The sequence below is a fragment of the Sipha flava genome, unplaced genomic scaffold (assembly GCF_003268045.1).
Source record: "Sipha flava isolate LNK unplaced genomic scaffold, YSA_version1 130_pilon_pilon, whole genome shotgun sequence".
In the NCBI taxonomy this organism is placed as follows: Eukaryota; Metazoa; Arthropoda; class Insecta; order Hemiptera; family Aphididae; genus Sipha; species Sipha flava.
Window position 1 is genome coordinate 2,029,704 of NW_020271756.1, and position 20,105 is coordinate 2,049,808.

Consider the following 20,105-nt stretch of genomic DNA (forward strand, 5'->3'; position numbering starts at 1 on the left):
TTAGTTTAATAATGATTATCACAATTTTATCACAATAAGAAGCATTTTATTAGAATACCACAACCGTGCTGAGGACTTACAGTAAATGATAATTTATCAACGTGCAAAAATTCCGGAAAAATATTTTAACATTTTGATTTATTCTGATTAATAAACCGTTAAACCACGCAAATGCGTTAAATCATTATGATAACCCGCGAAAAATATAGCGATTAAGATTATGTATTCTATTTCTAATAAATTTCAGTTAAAATCTACAATTTCGCATCGATTTTCCGTTCGCGAATTGTGCTCAAAGTACACATTATTGTCATAAGATGTGTATAAACACAGCCCTGTACTGTATCAGTACAGCGTACCTATATTATTACACTTATACGTAAACGAAAACGATTAAACATTTATTTCTTATAACTTCAATGGACTCGTTACTCGTGTACACGCACTGCATTGATGCTGTAACGATCCGGTATTAAAAATTCTCTTGCACCGAAGATCATTTCTCGTTAACGAAAACCTTAAAGGACACATATTTTTCGTTACGTGGGATAGGGTTAACGAGCGTTAAGTCGCGACGAGGGTCGTCTGCGGAAACAATGTGATACGAGTTTAACACAATGGGCATTGCGAATGACGAAAACACGGGTATTGTGGCATTATCAGCCTAAATATTTATAGACAGTATGATTTTTTTAATAAGAAATGTATTTTTAAGAATGTATTTTTTAATTTTTTTGAAACGTTTTACTATTAACACCTTAATACGAGTTAATTTAAATTAATCAGACTTGACTTATATTGCCATTCTAACATTAAATGAATGCAACTAGCCAACCGCTAGTCTGATGTTAAATCGATATATTTACATTATAAAAATCATCTGTCTTTAGGATTTGAAATGAACGGGCGCGGCTACTTCGAAATCAATAATAAACAACGTCCAACAAAGGGGCTGGAAATAATTTGATTTTAATGAATTAAATATGTATAACACGGATCAAAAGATAAAAAATAAAAGATTTGCCATAAACAATTAGTATGTTTTTAAGTTAAGTCCTCTCCGAAATAATCACTCTGTACGAAACAGCAGCTAACGATGAATACAAATCCGTCGTTGTAGATCCGAAGCACGCGTCTGTTGAGTATTATGCGCTCGGACTACGCACGGGAAAAAGATTACGGACGAGAGAAAGCGGTGTTTGTGCGCGCCCCGAGAGAGATAACGAAGAGAGGTATGTTATAGCGATGACGATTTCGGTCCAAGTGGTGAACTGACTCGTGTCATCGGGATGTGTACGAAGCGTCGTGTTAATTATCGTTATTTTTATTATACGTCGGACGACTCGGCTCGAATGGCGTAAAAAACGGAGTCCGAAATGGAGTTCACGCGATTCCGTTATCCTGTTTTACTTAAATTTGTATTAACGTTCTACGCGATGTGTACAAAATATCATTATACCGCGAGATCTATACACGTACGTATATAAATGGGTTTTGGACGTAATACTCTTTTCCGTCTACGTTAACGGTTCACACGGACTGCAATAACAGCGGACGGCGGACGCCTCTAACAGACACTTTTTTTCCCACTTTTATGGACGAAGGTTTTCGGTTGTTTTTAACACCTGAGTATACTCTGATATATTGCTTTCCCGTTTTATGGACCAATAAGTGCTTTCTTTTTGTATATTCGTCGTACAATCCACCCACACTAATGCCGCCGCCGACGCTCCGACGCCGGTATGTTACACACGTATTATAAATGTATGTACGGAACATCATATTATTATTATTATTATTATATTAGTACACATAAATAAGAACGTGTGACACCCGGTCGCTTCTAATCGGATTACGTTCCTCCGCGCGCGCTGCCGCCGCAATGACGACCTTGTCACGGCGCGAACAAAAATAATAAAAAAAAAATAAACGAAAAATCGCTGAAAAACTACGAACAGGTCCGTCTCCCCTTGGCCCTCCGACCTACTATTATTCCTAATACTAATTTACGACATTATTGTTTTGCGTCGGCGTTGTATATTACATTGTATATTATTATGCCGCAGGTGATATTTTATTTACGCGCGTGTGTATTTGTGTTGCAGGCGAGTACCTGAAAGAAAAATACGAAGGGGCTATCGAGGTGAGGGCCACCAGACGCGGACGGTTGCAGATCCGAGACCCGAGGTTCAGTTTGCCGACGGCCAGTGATCTCGTCTACATCGACGATTCGCCTAACTATTGTATCAGGAACATGACCGCCGGTTCTATAGGTACAAAATACGGAATGACATATAATCGTTTAGTATTAAAATCTCTTTAATAAAAAAAAAAAAAAAAAACATGATTACGTAACTGTACGCTATTCTGCGTCTACGCCTTCTCTCTCTCTCTCTTTCTCTTTCTCTCTCCATAGTTGTATGATTGATAAATTATTCTCGTGAAATGCAATGCGTGTACGATCAGTGCACGCAATCAAATGCACCGGTGACGACTGATTTTGATGAGGTGCCGGATTTAGGGTGGAGGGGGGGTGCAAGAGGTGCTATGCAACGGAGTTTCAACCTCTAAAAAGCCTCTAAAACTAAAATCTAAAATTGAAATTGTCTGTGTCGTTTATTTGATTTTTTACGATTTGATTTTATATTTATTCATTGTATTTCATCCAACAACTTTTAATAGTGAATTTATAAATCGAAAATTTCTGAACGTATATTTGAAAGTGATGCACAAAAAAGGAAAAAAGAAGTTTATTTTACAAAAATAAAAAGGAACCTATAATTGGTTTTGTGAACAGTTGGGCGTATGTAATTTATGAAAAAAATAAAGACCTATGGAAATGTCTGTTGCAATGACCGTAATGGCTGATAACGGAAGAGAAGGCGAAGAAAGAGTACTTTTTTTTTTTTTTTTTAAATACAATTCGATGAGATAAACTACAACATTTTTTGTGTTTTACCATATTAATGGGTTCACATTTTCATTATTTTATTTATTTAATACATCTGAGTAAAATATTTACGTATCGTGCGGGGGGCTACAATTGTGGTTAAATTAGGTCAAGTTAAAACAATTAGATTGAGCAACTGCGACGTGCACAATATATATTCACATTGTCGTACCTACAGTCAAGAATTTTCGTAATTCAAGAGAGTAGACGGTTGTCGTTTGTAGTCATAAAATATTTTTTACTTGAAATAGCTGGTAGGTATACAGTTTTATTTACATTTACTAACGTCGAACATTCTCTGAGTTTTCGGTATTCGTTTGTATTTTTAAAGGCATATTATAGGTTGTGACCAATGATTCTAAATCAAAGACATCCATGAAGTAATGCATATTGAAAAATATTTTATATTTGTACTTCTTATAATTATTATGTATACTTTTTTATGCACATTTTTTATTTATTTAAACGCCTGTGTAGGATCTGACACAGAATAAAAAATATAACATATAACACGTAATATAATAAAACGTAATAAATATAATACATAAAACTATAAAAGAACAAAATAATATTAATTAATATATTAATATTATATTCATATTTTAATCACATTATAAATTTACATAATATTTTGGTTTTGTTAATAAGTATAGGTACAAATGGTACCGTAAATACAAAGTAGAAGCCTAATATGATGATCCATGAAGTAATACACTTTCCCATAGTCTAGGCGCCGTGTGGACTATAATTTCGGGGTGTTTTTTAAAGTACAACCTATCAAATATGATTATTAACACCTTGAAGTGTGGTTGAGTCCAGCGGAACTCACTTAAACACGAATCTAGAAAAAATTAAATAAAAAAAAAAAAAAAACGATTTCATTGTAAGGACGAAATTCAGAAAAGGTTATTTACGATACATCGAAAATTCGGTTGCCGAAAGAGTTTCTTGCAACTATTTCCAAACTCGGAATCTACGGTGTAAAATCAAATTTTCAATGGAACACTTTTGGGCGTACTATATCAAATGAGAGAGAGGTCAAACCGAATAAGCGTGTATAATATTTTAGATGATTACCTATGTGATGACGTTCTGATCTCTAGTACATACGCATTACGATAATTTAAGTACTGCCACACTCTTATATAACTATACTCAGATGACGTCTTCTGATCGACAAACGAGCGTTTTACTGTAATCTGTCATCGTTATAATATTTATGATGGTAGTGAAATGGAAAACTCACGGCCATTATTATCATTGTAGAGTTATGACTTCTTACAGATTTCGATCACATACGTTTTAATAGAAGTGTGTGAACGCAACATATTATAATCATTATAATCCATAATGATCAGATATTTCTCTCTCGTCTGTATTTCTCATTGAAAACAAATGCTATCGTGATGATTAATAGATGATTTAAATTCTAACGATTTAATTATATAATTTATAATACATTTTTAATGCACACTTCAATATTTTTTATAACAAGACTAAGAAATCATAAAAGACGCCTATTTCTCTTGGAATTCATCTTACGACACTTCGTAGAATCCGTGGACTCGTATATACCGTAGGATGTATTGAAATCAGGTTTTTTACTAAATTCCCAGCATAATAGCCAAATAATTAAATAGTTTCATGCCGTTTTATTTTCAACCTGACCAAAAGTAGTGGGCGTTCATAATATTTGAAACTATATTTCCTTATTAATTACCAGTTTATCGTTCTTCTGATATTTATGTAAAATATTAATATTCGTATAATGAAGTACGCACAGTCCAATAAAATAAAATACATATGTAGGTTTACACATTTGAAAAGTGAAAATATGCATTTTGTTATACGAAGCCTTGATTTTTATCTTCATTGAAACCCGGATAAATTATAATCTAATTTAATTAATAATAACAATAATTAATATGAAAAACAATAAAGTTTCAGGTATTATAAACATTTTCCATTTTAGTATAGTGCCGACTTAGACATAATACTGCCGCGACGATAGAGTCGAACGGTGCAAATATGCCACACTTTACATTAAAAATAATGGGCGCTAACAATACATTATGATAATAAACATATTTTAAGTACTATGTGATTTGATTATGGCAAAAAATGAATTACAGAACAATTTTCAGAACCGTCAAATAGATATTAATAAATATTATTATATATTCGCGGACACATATCGCTAATTTTCAACTGCTAAACCAAACATAACTATATCTAACTTACCGGAAAATCGTTTTCAATCGAATTTTCAGCACATTTATGGAGTAAATTATTTGTTGCCCTTTACTAGAATAACTAAAGTATCCAAATACAATATAAATATGTTTAATTACCGCATTAAGTGGGCTGTGATTGTTGCTACCCATTATTTTAATTTTAATATTTCGGTAACAAAAGTAAACATAACTAATATTAACTAAACGCTGAATTGTACTAGTATTTATTTTTAATAATTTTAAATATTTTAAATTTGTGACTGTGTTTATTTGAGTTTTATTTTTAAAGTTTTTGCTATTGCTTCTATTCCATGACATTTTCTAAGAACGGACCAATCATTGACAAGTATCTCCTCTCTGTTGGCTCCCCAAATTTCCTTTAAATTTAAATACCTATTTGTTCTATCTATTTTTTTTTCTTTCTATTTAATACGCAAACAACAAATCTGATAAATTTGACCACCATATGGTGTTACCAGTTCAATTTTAACATTTGAAAGTATAATCAATAATTATCAAAAAAACTACTACAATTTAGCAAATGGTACATTTGTTACTACAGAATATGTGCCAATATAATATAAGCAGAAAACAAATCTTAAAATACTTTTTTTGATTGTATTTTAATAAATTTTAAATTAAATTATAAAATTTGTAGTAATTTCGTAAGAAGAATCAAAATACATTTTACAATTATAAAATTTAAAATAAATTAAAAAATATTTTTATTTTTTTTGCAAGATTATTTAAATTATTTTTTTACAATAGTTGTTTACAATTATAGACATTTAGGGAAATTAATAATTTGTAAATAAAAGGGAGAAACATTTAAAATGTATAGTATCCATGACTATGGGTAGAAAGTAACAATTGTTTTCTATTGCTTCACTGAGAAAATTAATATTATAATTATTTTTACAAATTTAAAATAAAAGAAGTTTATCATATTAAAAATATTGTTCGACGAATTATAACATGAAAAAACTATTGACGTTTGACATATTTATACATATACAATGAGTAGGTACAACAAACATGTTATATAAATTAATGTTTAACAAAATAAACAAAATACAACGGTTAGTAAATTATAATGCTATTGAATCAAAAAGCCATTCTGTTAATTGTTTTTTCAAATAATGGCAAAGGTGAGTCAGTAACATATTCTGACATTAGGTTAATTTTATTCCCAAGAACTTACATTGCATGCAGAAGTTAGTTTTCAGAGGCCATTGAATTTTGTAATTGTGTATGGCATATCTTGTGTTATTTCTATGAGATAAATGTAGTAGTAGGAAATTTTTTTTATTGGGAAATCGGTGTCGATTTTAAATACAAAATTTTTGTATTTAGTACTTTAAATTACCTATATTTATATATTGTTGGACATCTAGTCTCTTTCTTTAATGTAACCTATTTATCATCCGTTAAGTAATGCATATAATTTTAAAGAGAAACTGTAAAGTTTATACAGCATAATATAATTGAATAATTTCTAGGTACTCATGGCCGAGAATGCAATCGGACATCGCATGGAATGGATGGATGTAGTTTACTCTGTTGTGGTAGAGGCTACAATACACAGCGATTGGTCACACGTGAGAAATGTGAATGCAAATTTCACTGGTGCTGTTATGTGCAATGTAAGACATGTACTCGTAACGCTGAGGTTCATACATGTAAATAAAGCAAAAGAAAAAAGAAAGAAAGAAAACATTTTAAGTATTGAACATTAGATCTCAAAATATAAACTTTTGGCTTCCTTAAATCCTCCCTTACTCTCACTTGCTTATATTCTATAATTGTGTTTTTGATTTTCCTTGTATTTGAACATAAGCAAACTATCATTAAACAATGCTCATATTATTGGCATACATAACTATTTATTTATCAAAATACAGACTTATTTTGTTTTTTATGTTATGGACTATTTTGGAAGATGTAAATATTAAAAATTAATATTTTAACAGTAGATAAAATTATAATTATGTATTTATTAAGGCTGTTTTGTTTCAACAGACTGAAACGGAGTGGCTAGTAAAGTAGACTATTTATGTTTTAAGAAAGATTTTTTTTATTTTTATTTATAATACTAAGTTTGAGTGAAAAATAAGTATGTAATTAACAAAAAAAAGTTTTTATCATAGTATACATAATATATTATAAATTTAGTAGTTTATATAGTGAGTTGTGCACAATAATTGGAATAAGAAAATTAAATATCACAAATTACATTTTTTTTCTCTTTTTGTTTTTACCATTTTATTTGTTGCATTATCCAATTCTCATCAACAATCTCAAAGACTTTTTTTCGGTCTTTATTCATAGACTCATATATACAAATGTTATTTTGACAACTAGAAAAAAAAAAAAAATTAATTAAATAAAATCATTGAAAATGTTTGTCAAACAATGTGAAAAGAAAATTTAGTTTACAAACATACCTTGAATGAATTACCACATGAGTAGTGTTGTTATCAATATTTTTACAAACTGTACCTCCATTCAACTTGAATATCAACATTTCTAAAACTGTGTTTAAATGGAAATTTCTGACAGGTAAGTTGTCCTAAGACATGCATATAAAAGTATTAATTCTTGTTTATATAATATAAATGAATAAGACTTACAAGATTTAAATGATCAAAATAGACTTGACACTTTTCAAAAACTTTGAAACATTGTTCTCCATTAAAAAGTTCTTTTTGAAATTCCAAAAAAGGGTCAATTTCTGAGTTAACTAAATCATCCTAGACAAAATAATAACTAGTTGTGATAATATATACTAGCACTGATTATAAAATCTAGTGTCCAACATAAATATGCTCATGGTGAGAATATCGGTAAGTAAAGTTACAGTTCTAGATTCTGAGGGAGTTGTTACAGTACAAAGTTACCTCATTAGCATAATTTTTATATATAGTTAATATTATTTAATAATAAAAATAACAGTAAAATTTTTTCTATCCCAGAATTACTTCCTAATAAATATGACTATAGTATTTATGTATTACAAATTTAAACCTTGAAAATACATACATCAAGTTCTACTTGATTCATGGCACAGCGTAAGCTATCAATAGTTGCCATTTCTGAATAGCTGTCTCCATACTGATCAAAATTTTCATCCATTAATAGTTGGTGTTCCTTGGATAAAAATAAGATGTTCTCAGGAACCCAATTAAGGAATTCATTGTCCGTGAAACATGAGAGTATCCACTTAGTATTTATTATACTATGTTTACCAGATAATTTTATAGCGTGCGCCCTTATATGTTTGATATTATTTGCTAGTACACAGAATGTATCAACACCTAATAGAAAATAAATTATTAATTTAACACTTTATACTCTGAATTGATTTTTTTTTTTTTACCTGGATTTTGTACAATTCTACCTCCATATTCATAAATTTTCTTTTCAATTTCACTTTTACTCATTGTTTCACAGTCATTGAGAACACAGAATTCTTTGTCTTCAAACATATTATTGATGCGATTAACATCACTTAAGTTGGGTGTTTGATATTTTATATCAACAGTGGGTGTTATACGAGCTTTTTGAATTTTACTTGGAGAATTTGCAGTATACAGCTTCCCCTCGGTGGTCTATTAAAGTAACAAGATATTAAATTATTAGAAGTATAGATATTTTTACCTGATATTAAAACCTTTATTATAGATTGAAATTCTTCAACTGTAAGACAATCATGCCATGGTTTGTCATAACGTATTTTTTCAATTCTGGGAAATCTTAATGTTATTTTATTTTTAAAGGCATTACTAGTTGTAATCTCTGTTGCTTTAATCTGTTAAAAATAAACATTTTATAAATCAATAATTATTTAAATTATAAATTTCATAGTAAAAAAATTTTATTCACCTGCAAAATAATTGATGATTCAGGTTCAATCCAAAGATCCGGCTTATTTTTACCCCACTCAATGTTTGATGGCAAAATAACTCCAGGTTTTACTCTTTTCCAGTGAGGTGATAATTTTTTTGATAATTCAGCAAGTTCTTCAATAGAAAATCCAGAACTGACTTTACTAATAGCAGTAAATGTTAATGATTCACCATCTATAAATTTTGTTTGTAAAATAATGTTTATAAGTTACATTTTACTAAGAATTATTAAATATAGCATTACAAAAATATGTCTAAAGAATTAACATAATTGTTTATGTATAAAATTGTCTACATTAAGTTCAATACTAGTTATGCTCGCAGCTTAAAATTACCTTTCTCTAAAAGACTCACAAGAAAATGACTCACAATATTTCTTCTTTTACCTTCTCCATAATATCCTCCAATAATTAAAAGATCTAACTCAATCATAGCACCTTCAGTATACTAAAGTATAAAATCAAAGAGTATATTTTAGTCAAAGAAAAATATTGTTACGCCTTAAAAAAATCTTACTTCTGGTTTAATTTTATACCATCCTGCAGTTCGTGAATTTGGTTTATAAATCGATAATAAGTCTTTGACAACAATTCCTTCTTCATTATTATCAATCGCTTTGTCAAGATATTTTATAATTTCATTTCTATAAATTTATTTAAATTAACAAGTAATATGATGTTAAAATTAATCTTAGAATATTATTTTATTATAATTCTAAATTAATAATGTAAGTTTATTTATTACTTTTCGGACTTGTGTCTTGTAACATGAACAAATATTCCTTCTAAAGGTTCAAATACTGTATTTAAAATTTCTATTCTCTTTTCCAACGGTTGATTGGTTAAAACTTTATCATTATAAAAAAGTATATCAAACACACAAAAACATGGTTGATTAATACATCCGATTCTAAGAGTTTTGACATCAATATTCATGGCTAAAACAGTAGTACTAACATAATTACAATATTCAAAAATTACTTTTAACAATAAATCACCTTTTGTAGAAAAAGATTTGTAATTTGTGTTGTAACACATCAATTCAGCATCTAGAATGCAATTCTTTACAGCAGACCTAAATTGTTTTGCTAATATTGGACTCAGAATACCATTAAGATTGTTATATCCATACACATCTGTATAATCATTGCCCCTTCTATAATTAGAAAATAATTATTTAATAAGAAATTTTACATTTCATTGAGATGTTTTATGAATTTACCTGGAAAAATATTTAAATTGGTTTTTATTTCTATCCCAATGAAGTTGGAATCGTTCACCATCCAATTTTTCATCAACAAAATACACATTACCTTCTGATTTAATTATTTGATTGACATTAGTTATTTCACAACGTTGACTTAACATTGGACTAAATGGTTCAAATAAATTAATTGAAATTTCGTGTAATACAACTGTTGGATTGTTCAGCATTCTACAGACCTATAAGACATGGAGATATATTGTTTATTCTTAAAATATTTAAAAAATATATTACTTTTGTCAAATCATTGCAAACATCATATAATTCATTGGCATCACGATGATATGTATTTAATATTTTTGTATGAGCTAAACCCAAATTCATATTTTTTAACAACAGTCTTATCAACCATTTCTGCTCAATAGCACTAAACTTTAACAGCATTAACTGTAGTGTTTGTTCAAGTTCTATAATAATAATAGAAATTGATTATTGCTTGTGATGTTTATATGCTAATTTTAAATTATTATTCCTTTTTTTGAGTATATTCAAAAAAGAAAATTGTATTAATCAATGTACTTATATATACTTATATAATATCAATTAATCATGTACTAATCAATGAAAGTTTATCTAATTTGTAGTTAATTTTATATTTTATGTAGTATAAATTACTTGATTCATTGGTAGAATGTTTTAAAGCTATTTCGTCTAATAACTGATTAACATCAGCAATAGTCATTGAACCATCCTCTTCAAAACGACTTCTGATAACCCAGTAAATTATTTCAGCAAAATCTCCGGCTATAGAACCAGCAACCGTTGGGACTCTGTATGTGTTTATTGTGGAGTTTATTAGATGGTTTTAAAAATATTACCTTTGGATAATACTGCAAAAAATATTTCTTACCTATAATTCAAAAGCTTTTGACCATCTGGACTTTCTTTTGATAGACCTAATATTTTTACATATAATTTTCCTAGTGCTTTTTCTTTAACCCCATATGGTCCCCTCTTTTTGTCTGATGTCGGCAATAATAACCGAAGTATTGGGTAAAATGTATCCTCCTAAAAATATTAATAATATTATTAAATAAATAACTCTAATATTTCATTAAGTACCAAACTGACGTACTATGTTAATATCATCACTTTCCTCAATTTTCCCTCGGTATTTTTCGATGAATTTTTTTAACATGGAAATTTTTTTTTCATATTTAGCATTACAAATGTCTTCACAAAAACGACAAAATAATTTAAATGATATGGTGTTGCAAGTATATTGTTTACCAATTGTTGTGGCCATTGTTCTAATCAATACTGTGATAATTAATATTAAATTAGTTTTTATTATCACATTTTATAATTAATGCACTGTACATTTATATCATTTTTTATTAATTGTATTATGTAATATATATTATATAATTACATTAAAATGTTTGTGAAAATATATAAGCAATAATATATAATATCAAACAAATATAACATTATTCAGAGCTTTATTCATTGAACACTAACAATTAACTTAATAACAATTAAATATTCACAATATTTTGTATAAAATTAAAGACACTAATATTTATAAATCTAAAAATAGCAATAAAAAATCACACTTGCACATGACAAATATACATCAATGCAACTTCTAGATTTCCAGATTCCATATAAATTAAATGCAAATTATACGCTGCTGCGTTGCGTAAACAATTATCCTCGTTGTATGGTTTAGTGTCCAAAACTAATTTATAATAGTATAGGGCTTTTGCTGCCATACCAATTTGATGATAGGCTCTGGCAATATTATAATAACATTCCTGTCTGTGTTGAACCCCTCTATGTTCTTTGTACTTCATTAAAAATCCAATGCCTTGTAGTGCTAAGCTATGTCTGTCTGTACCAACTTTAAATGTGCACAGTCTGAGAACAATCACTCCTAACATAAAGAAGAGCATACTTTTATCTTCTAATTTATTCAATAGTTCAGTATACCTTGAAAATATGAGTTGATAGTTATTAGTATCATTGAACACATTGGTGTCAAGTAAGTTTAGAGCAATATTATCTGGGTACTTAGCGGCTAATCGAAAAATAAATTTTGCTTGTTTTTTTGCTGCACATTTTTTTAAAAGAAAACAAAATATATTGGAAATTTGTGGTGCTTGGGGATATTTGAACAACAAATACCTAGACAACATGAAACCTAATTTATACGCTCGAACTTTGTATGCAAATTTTATGGCGTTTAAAACAATTTGATGATTGTAAGGTGCTAGTACTGTGGAGTTCATAGCTGAAAGTAGCATCTTTAAACCTTCATAGTAATCATTTTTCTCAATGCACTTCAAACAAATGGTATTCATGACGTTCCATTCTTCTTCACCACTGGGTAGTGGATTGACAGTTAAAATACTCTTATGTTGGTAACCATACAATTTTTTCTTCATTGTTAATAAAGTATCATGTCTATTTTCTACATTTTGTATTGCTAACATCGACTTTATTTCTCTTAAAGAGTTTACAGGTAAACAATGACGAGAAAACATCAAATTGGCTGCTTTTAAACAATGCTCATACATATCATTTTTATCAAATGTTACCAAAATGTATTCGTACAATAATCGGCAATCTAGATTTTCTATATCATTCTGAAATAATACTTCTAGACTTTTATCTATTCTGTTTAACTTTTTTAATGACATATACAAGTCAAATGTAACAGTTAATTGATGAGGGTCGAACTCCAATAATTTGTTATAACTATCTACAGCTTCTTCAAGATGTCCCAACGTTTTTAAACAATCAGAATATTTAATCTTAAGTGAATGCTGATCAAATACCTCATTATTAGAGTTAATTAATTTTTCTAGAAATAGAATTGCATGTTTATGTTGATTGGAATCGTATAAAGCATGAGCTATAGTTAAATGGTAACTGTTGACTTCAGTCATATTTAAAATAGGTTCATAAATTGGTGGTAGTATAGAAAAGGCTTCTAATTGCACCAGAATCTCAATCACTTTGACTCGTATTAACATTGGCATAGCTATAGGAACCACACATTCTACAATATCTGTTATTGATGAATCATTATTAACATCAGCTACAAACTCAAGATTATAATATTCAACAAGAAGTTCTAGACATTTTTTATAATTTTTAGGTTTAATGAGATAATCTAAACATGTAACAAAATCTTTGGGGTTTATATCATTTGGATATAAATTAAATACATGCATGAAAATACTTGATGCACGGTCATAGTTATTATTTTTAACAAAATTATCAATTAGTAATTTAGATAAAGTAGTGATTGAATCTTTTTGATCAGGTCGTAATTTACGTAACAATCGATCATACTCATACATGGCACTTTTAGCTGTACCTAGTTTTTCCAATATTGATGCTCTTTTAATATGCAAGTCTAAATTGCGTTTATCTTTTTGTATAGCTTTTGTCAAACAAAAACCTGTTAATGGCAACATGTTATTAGATTCACATGTTTCACCCAACAACACCCAATCTTCAGATGTAACACTACTTAAACTGTTCCCAATTACAGCAGTTTCTAAACTTTTTTTAATATCACCCATTTGTTCATAAATGTCAGATAATGTGAAAAATGGTTCAGATGCATTTGGACACTCTTTCAGTATGTTAACACAAATTTTAATGGCCATGTTATAGTTTCTTTTTAGCATAAACATCTTAGCTTGACCAATAAGTCCTCTTAAGGCTAATGGAATTTTTCCCATTTGCCTAGAACGTGGTCCTTCATGAATTGTTTCATCATTATTGTCCTCTACCAATGTTTTTTTGGTTTGTGCGGTACTTTCGTTCATGATGGGTGCTGTACTAGGGTTTTGGTGCGTTTCGTAGCTTTGCAAAGCATTACCTTCCAAATTATAAACAATAGCTAGTTCTTCATTTTCTGAAGTGTCAGTAGGTACTTCAATTGTAGTTTCTATAGTAGGCGTTTCTATGTCTTGAACAGTCAACAATTCAAACATGTCATCTTCGTGCATGTCAGCACAGTTTATCTCGTCCGTAATGACGTCCGGTGTACTTTCGTCCAAGACGATTTCCATGTCTTCGATATTTAACATATTTTCTGCCATATTATACAAAATACAAAACAAACAAGTAAAAACTTACCGAATCAGACGACAGACGATATTGTTGTACAGAATATGTCGTTCAAATTGTAAACAAACCTTACTGTTGATCGTTCTTATCTCCATTGTTATCATAGCCCGCTACAGCTCAGAACGTAGGAACGTTTGCTACTATGTATATTTCTGTATTATTGACATAGATATTAAACATATATATAATATCTATGATTATTGATGTCTTATAATATTATACCAGTAGGGGTTTGCTATTGTCATCTCGTTACCAACTTCAGCATTAAGTATCGTATGAAGTTCTTTACAACGGTCAGTCGTTGACGTCGTTGGATTCGACAACAAAATTATTGTTTTTGCTATGGTACGTTTAATAAATATAAAAGTATTTTATTTAGTCAACTAGATAACCTTTCGACTTGCACGTTTTTGATTGATATTAAATTCGTGCATAACTATAAAATGATTTTTGAAATACGGCTTCGATGACAAAAGATACAAACATGTCAGCAATAGACGAAGAATCTTTATTATCTGACGAAGAGCTTTTTGCCAACGGTAATCTAAATTAATTTTAATTATTTGTTTAACAGTTATTTACCTTCGATTATTGTCTTATTATTATTAATATTATGTATAAAATGCAAATTTCAAATTTATTTTTTATAATTAAACTATACAATTGACAAATTTGCTTCTTTTTTTTTTGATTTTCTATTGATTCTGAATATGTATTTTGTTATTTTTGGTTTAAATGAAACAATTTTACAACTTCCATTGACCACTGATATAATGTTTAATAGTTTCATGATACCAACATATTATATTAATTTACTACACACAATTGAAACCTCATTATTATTTGCTCATGTTTGTGTGAATTTGTGTTCAATATTCACTGTAATATCATGTAATGGGTAAAACTTAAAATTGGTATGGGACTTGTTTTTATTTTAACAATAGTTTTCAAGCCATGTGTTTTACATTTTTAAATACTTATACATTTAAACTAAGAATTTTTAGATTTCCCATATTAGACTTTAGAGATAATATATTAAACATTCTAAATGTTCTATGGTTACATTATTATTGTAATTTTAATGAAAGAGATAAAATATTTCAATAATATAATAATGTTTGTAATTGTAGATTTTTGCCATTTGTCTAAATCTTTGCTTACTTTAAGTACAAGAATTTATGAGTTAATATATATGGATTTGATTCAAACGGTTGGTTACCTATAAAGTAAAATTTTAATTTATTGTTAATTTGAATTGATTAAATTACTTTTTCCATTAGAAAGAATGTGAATACAATTATAATTTAGTTCATATAAAGTTTAAAGTATTGCTACTATCCCATTTATTTTCTTTGATATTAATTGCCAATATATAACAATGTTTTTTTTTTCTTTCAGTTTTTTGGTTTATTTATAATTTTATTCACCATATTAAACAGTTGCTTGCTATTTTTATTTAAATTTTTTAAAGATCTTAATTTTTTTTACCAGTTGTAGAAGCTATAGCTTTTCCTTAGAATATTTTTTTGTCTAATTTTTTTAAGTATTTTTTCTAAACGCATGTAATTTTAAATTGTCTTAAAGCCAACAAGTAACATTTCATTTTTAATATTAAATATAATTAACATTGTATTAGTTTATAATTTATGGCTGTTCAAAAGTCTGTTTTATAATTAGATAAAGCTATTCATAGAATTACTGTTATTACTATTACTGTTATAATTACATTAAATTATAATTAATTATAATTTATTATCACTAATAACTGACAAATTGTTCATTCAGCATTTTAGAAATTTCCTTTAATGTTATGATAAGATGAAAACAAAATGATATATTTTTTAATTGGGTACTATTGCTACTTCAATCAGTAATTATAATATATTTATTTATTACAGTTAAATGAAAATTTATGTTTGTCAAAAATATTGCATAATATAAAAGAAATTCAGAGAATTGACATTTTATACATAAATTTCATTTTAATGAACAAATGCTTTCCAAAATTTAAATTTAAAATTTTTTTAGAAATCATATAGAGTTGGTTATGACTAGAGTTCGGAACTTAATGCACTTAAAAATTACTAAATATGCATGCACTTAAGCGCTTAAAAAAGTACAAATATGCGCTTAAATATTATTTTTGTACACAACATTTTCAATTGCACAAACATTTTATAAAATTATAAATATAGTAAAAGCAAAGTTATAAAAATAATTCTGATTTTTAATTTATAATAATAATAATAATAATAAAACAGCATTAAATAAAGCAGTGATGATAAAAAAAATATTTAATTTATTTTAACACATAACAAAGAATACTTTTAAAGCTAATAATATTATTTATATTACTATATTAGTATTATTTATATTGATTAAAAAGAATTATAGTTTTTTTTTCTTGATTTATTTAAATCATGATTATTGTGGAAAGAATGATTGACCAAGTGTAAAAGCATACCAGCACATTCACTAATTTACACTTTAGCTATAGTCAGTCTCTCTGATATGTGTAATCTGTCTAGAAAGAAAGATATTACTAGTACCATTTTATTAGCATGTTAAAAATCTATATAATGCTTTAAAAACTGCCATCTTGGTGATCAAACTTAAGTACCAACAAACTCAGTCATTATACTATTCGATAAATAAAAAAATATGATAATTACCTAATTTTTATAAAAAAATTTAATTCTTTAGATTCAAATGATTGTGTGGTAACATTAACAAGTTCAGTCAGTTATGAAGATGAGTATCAGTCATTGTTATTTCAGAACAGAGATCGTATAATTTCAAAGTTAAAAAATGATTTGTCTGTTTTACCTCCTCCACCAACAGTAACTACTTGTAAATTTAGCGTGGATGATATATTAGAAAAATGGTACCAACATGAATCTTCAAATTCTCCTATTAAAAAATTTGGAACAAAAGAATTAAAAAATATTGATCGAGCAATAAATTGGCCTTGGCCAGACGTTGCAAATGTTCAATGCTTTGATGTTTAGTAAGTCTAATATTAATTTTAAACTGAAAATAGGTTGTTTATAAAGTCTTGTTTGTGTTATAGTTATAACATTGATAACAAATCAGCAGAAATGGCATTGTTGGAAACCAAATATCAGCAAAGATATGTTTCAAATGAAACAAAATCTCTTATAAATACAGGGAATACACCACAACCTAAAAAAGAACGGGGATTAGTCAGACAAATCAAACCTCTAGAACAAAATACTCGTTTAATTAGAAGAAAATCTGTTTCAAAACCACAAATACTAGCAGAAGCCAAAGCAAAATTAGCTCTTGTTGAAAACAAACGTCGGATATTAGTACCAGGGTTAGTATACAATCATTTATTAGTATTGACTGTATTCATTAATAATTTATGTACTAATATATTAAAAGGAAACTGAAGAGAGAATATATAAAACCATTAGAGAAAAGTTACCTTGAAAATTGTAATACAAATTCAAGTTCAATTGCCCATAAAAGAGCATTATTCCAGAGTCCCGAAACTCATTATTCAAGAAAACGTTTTTGCTATGGACAAAATCCTAATTCTGAGGAATTTTCAGGCCCTGTTAGTGCTGAATCAATTTGTAGTGATACATCAAACACTACACCAGTTAAAAGGTAATCATTTAAAATATAAATAACATAAATAATCACTAATAAAATATTCTTAAATATTAAAATGCCTTTTTTTCAAAACATTGTCTATTTATGTCTCATAACTGTATATTAAAATATCATACTCAAAGGCTTCACTCTGTTTTTTCTGACTAAATATTTATATTAACACCATAGTATTGTATGGAAATTTAACACGTTCGTTATGTATCACATCTTAGTAGTAACTACCATAGTGAGTATGCAATATTTGATTACTGGAGTTTTATGCTGTACATTTTAATAATATCTGATTACTGTTTAGTCTTCTATCATTTTTAGAAAATAAAGTATTAATATGATATTTCATAATTTATGAATTAAAAACAATTAATTTGCACAAATAAGCTTGTATAAAATAATTAATGGGATACTTAGACAAAAGTGTAGTTAGAAGAAAATTTATTTTTGAGAATGTTCATAATGAAGAATTTTTTATTTATTCTGAAATATTTTTATTTTTTTTTATAGGTGGAGTGTTGCACCTTTAAGTGCTTCTTTATTTGATAATGAATATCAAAATAAATCAGATAAAGCTATTAAAACAGAACCAGTCAAAAAATGTCAAAGATCATTAAAGTTTTTTCATACTTCAGAATCAGCTACTCAAAAAAATTTATTTAATACTAAACCAAGTCAAAAAGAACTCAGTAAACTTCATAAACAAGTATGTTTATTATTAACTATTATAATATTTATAAATTGGTATTAAATATGATATTAATTTTTATAATTTATGTATTTTAATGATTATTGCTTTTGATACATTGCTTTTATATACTCTTAATAAGAAAATTATTTCAGAAATTATTATGGGCTGTATCTGAAGTGTTAAAAGAATGTGGTATTGATAGTCATCATAAGCAATTTCGTCCATTTCTTCAACAATTATTCAAGGTATGTTCTAAACAATGGTTGGAGCAATCACATAGTGATGTAAAAACTAGTACTAGTGTAGCGATGCGTGCTTTGGTTATGAAGCATAAAAATACAGTCTTAAAATTGAAATCAAAATCTCCTTTAAATAGTGCTAAAGATAAAGAAAAGGATAGTGCATTTAAACTTAAGTCTATTGCAGATGTAAAAAAAGTGTTGTTTACAGACAATACTCCAAAGTCTAATGTTGAATTGCAAAAACTTGGATTAGACCTAAAAATTAATGATTCATCAATTAAAAATCCTGTTTGTGTTGATGTTGGGATTGGAAATTTTGCAGTATTTGTTGACATACCAAAATTACAAAATAACAAAAATACTGATAATTCAAATAAACCAGTTTCTTCTGCTTTAGAGTATTGTTCTAATTCTAATTTTGATAATGATTCCAAAGCAATCCTAGCAGGTTAATACTTTTACCCATTAATTGTCTTAATTGATTAGTTGGGTCAATTATTAGAAAATAATTATCTTATATGTTTAACATCAAATTCTTTAATCTTTTTTTTTTTTTTTTTTGTAAACCTATGGCTTTATTAAGTTCATCTTGCTGTTTATTTGTGTTTATTTTCAATTTTTTTTTCTTTTTTTAGTTTTCAATTCTTATAGGTTTAATAATATTTGTAAAAGGTTTTTTTTTGTTTCTTAAATTAATTTTTGGTCCATTGATACTACATTTGTATGTGTATATTTTACAAATTACTGAAACATACATACTTATAGTTGTAAAATTAGAAAATTAGAATTGTATTTTCTACAGTTTTAATTGATCTCTTAATCAGGAAATAAATATACTAACTATTTAATAATAATAATCATAAGTTAATCATAAATTATCGTTTTTAAATTTGGAATAATTAAAAAATACAGTTATTATTTAAAAAATGTATTGGCTCTTAACAAATTTTGTATTTACATAATAAACAAATAAATTTAAATAAATTGTTAACTATTAGATATTAGGACTAAGTTTGTATGTAATGATAATGTTTGTTTATTAATCGTTACTACTGTAAATGCAATGTGTATGTTCAATTGTTTTTTTTTTTCTCTAAATTATGA

General features: G+C 27.7%; 4 protein-coding genes across 4 annotated transcripts in view; 2 read left to right on the forward strand and 2 right to left on the reverse strand.

The window, feature by feature from the left end:
• LOC112694557 (protein Wnt-5b-like) overlaps positions 1–7,080 on the forward strand; it is a 61,512-nt gene extending 54,432 nt beyond the window's left edge. Inside the window, exons 6-7 of the mRNA XM_025570062.1 lie at positions 2,106–2,273; positions 6,684–7,080. Of these exons, the coding sequence (XP_025425847.1) occupies positions 2,106–2,273; positions 6,684–6,871 (356 nt within the window). The 3' untranslated portion in view covers positions 6,872–7,080. The remainder of the gene's footprint in view (positions 1–2,105; positions 2,274–6,683) is intronic.
• A 53-nt stretch (positions 7,081–7,133) lies between these two features.
• Positions 7,134–14,555, reverse strand: LOC112694553 (DNA ligase 4). Its single transcript, XM_025570059.1, has 17 exons — positions 14,448–14,555; positions 11,428–11,612; positions 11,203–11,360; positions 10,968–11,122; positions 10,587–10,759; positions 10,311–10,531; positions 10,087–10,244; positions 9,834–10,026; positions 9,606–9,732; positions 9,425–9,536; positions 9,067–9,263; positions 8,855–8,992; positions 8,561–8,792; positions 8,224–8,498; positions 7,815–7,934; positions 7,629–7,753; positions 7,134–7,541 (listed from the first exon to the last, which is right to left on the reverse strand). Exons 2-17 carry the CDS (start codon positions 11,596–11,598, stop codon positions 7,439–7,441), a joined length of 2,658 nt encoding a protein of 885 aa, XP_025425844.1. The 5' UTR covers positions 11,599–11,612; positions 14,448–14,555; the 3' UTR covers positions 7,134–7,438.
• LOC112694554 (general transcription factor 3C polypeptide 3) lies at positions 11,776–14,507 on the reverse strand. Its single transcript, XM_025570060.1, has one exon. It carries the CDS (start codon positions 14,408–14,410, stop codon positions 11,903–11,905), a length of 2,508 nt encoding a protein of 835 aa, XP_025425845.1. The 5' UTR covers positions 14,411–14,507; the 3' UTR covers positions 11,776–11,902.
• Positions 14,556–14,701: 146 nt separating the features above from the next.
• Positions 14,702–19,669, forward strand: LOC112694555. Its single transcript, XM_025570061.1, has 6 exons — positions 14,702–14,977; positions 17,142–17,445; positions 17,509–17,775; positions 17,844–18,071; positions 18,579–18,774; positions 18,912–19,669. Exons 1-6 carry the CDS (start codon positions 14,905–14,907, stop codon positions 19,452–19,454), a joined length of 1,611 nt encoding a protein of 536 aa, XP_025425846.1. The 5' UTR covers positions 14,702–14,904; the 3' UTR covers positions 19,455–19,669.
• Positions 19,670–20,105: the final 436 nt, after the last annotated feature.

What these genes read in the sequence shown, in the direction of transcription:
- LOC112694553 (XM_025570059.1), bottom strand. Translation starts at nt 11,598, where the DNA reads ATGGCCACAACAATTGGTAAACAATATACTTGCAACACCATATCATTT. An exon ending in CAATTTAAATATTTTTCCAG is followed by an intron (nt 10,245 to 10,310) that starts GTAAATTCATAA and finishes TTCTAATTATAG; the next exon opens with AAGGGGCAATGATTATACAG. An exon ending in TAGAATTGTACAAAATCCAG is followed by an intron (nt 8,499 to 8,560) that starts GTAAAAAAAAAA and finishes ATTTTCTATTAG; the next exon opens with GTGTTGATACATTCTGTGTA.
- LOC112694555 (XM_025570061.1), top strand. Translation starts at nt 14,905, where the DNA reads ATGACAAAAGATACAAACATGTCAGCAATAGACGAAGAATCTTTATTA. An exon ending in CGAAGAGCTTTTTGCCAACG is followed by an intron (nt 14,978 to 17,141) that starts GTAATCTAAATT and finishes TTAATTCTTTAG; the next exon opens with ATTCAAATGATTGTGTGGTA. An exon ending in GTTCAATGCTTTGATGTTTA is followed by an intron (nt 17,446 to 17,508) that starts GTAAGTCTAATA and finishes TTTGTGTTATAG; the next exon opens with TTATAACATTGATAACAAAT.
- LOC112694554 (XM_025570060.1), bottom strand. Translation starts at nt 14,410, where the DNA reads ATGGCAGAAAATATGTTAAATATCGAAGACATGGAAATCGTCTTGGAC.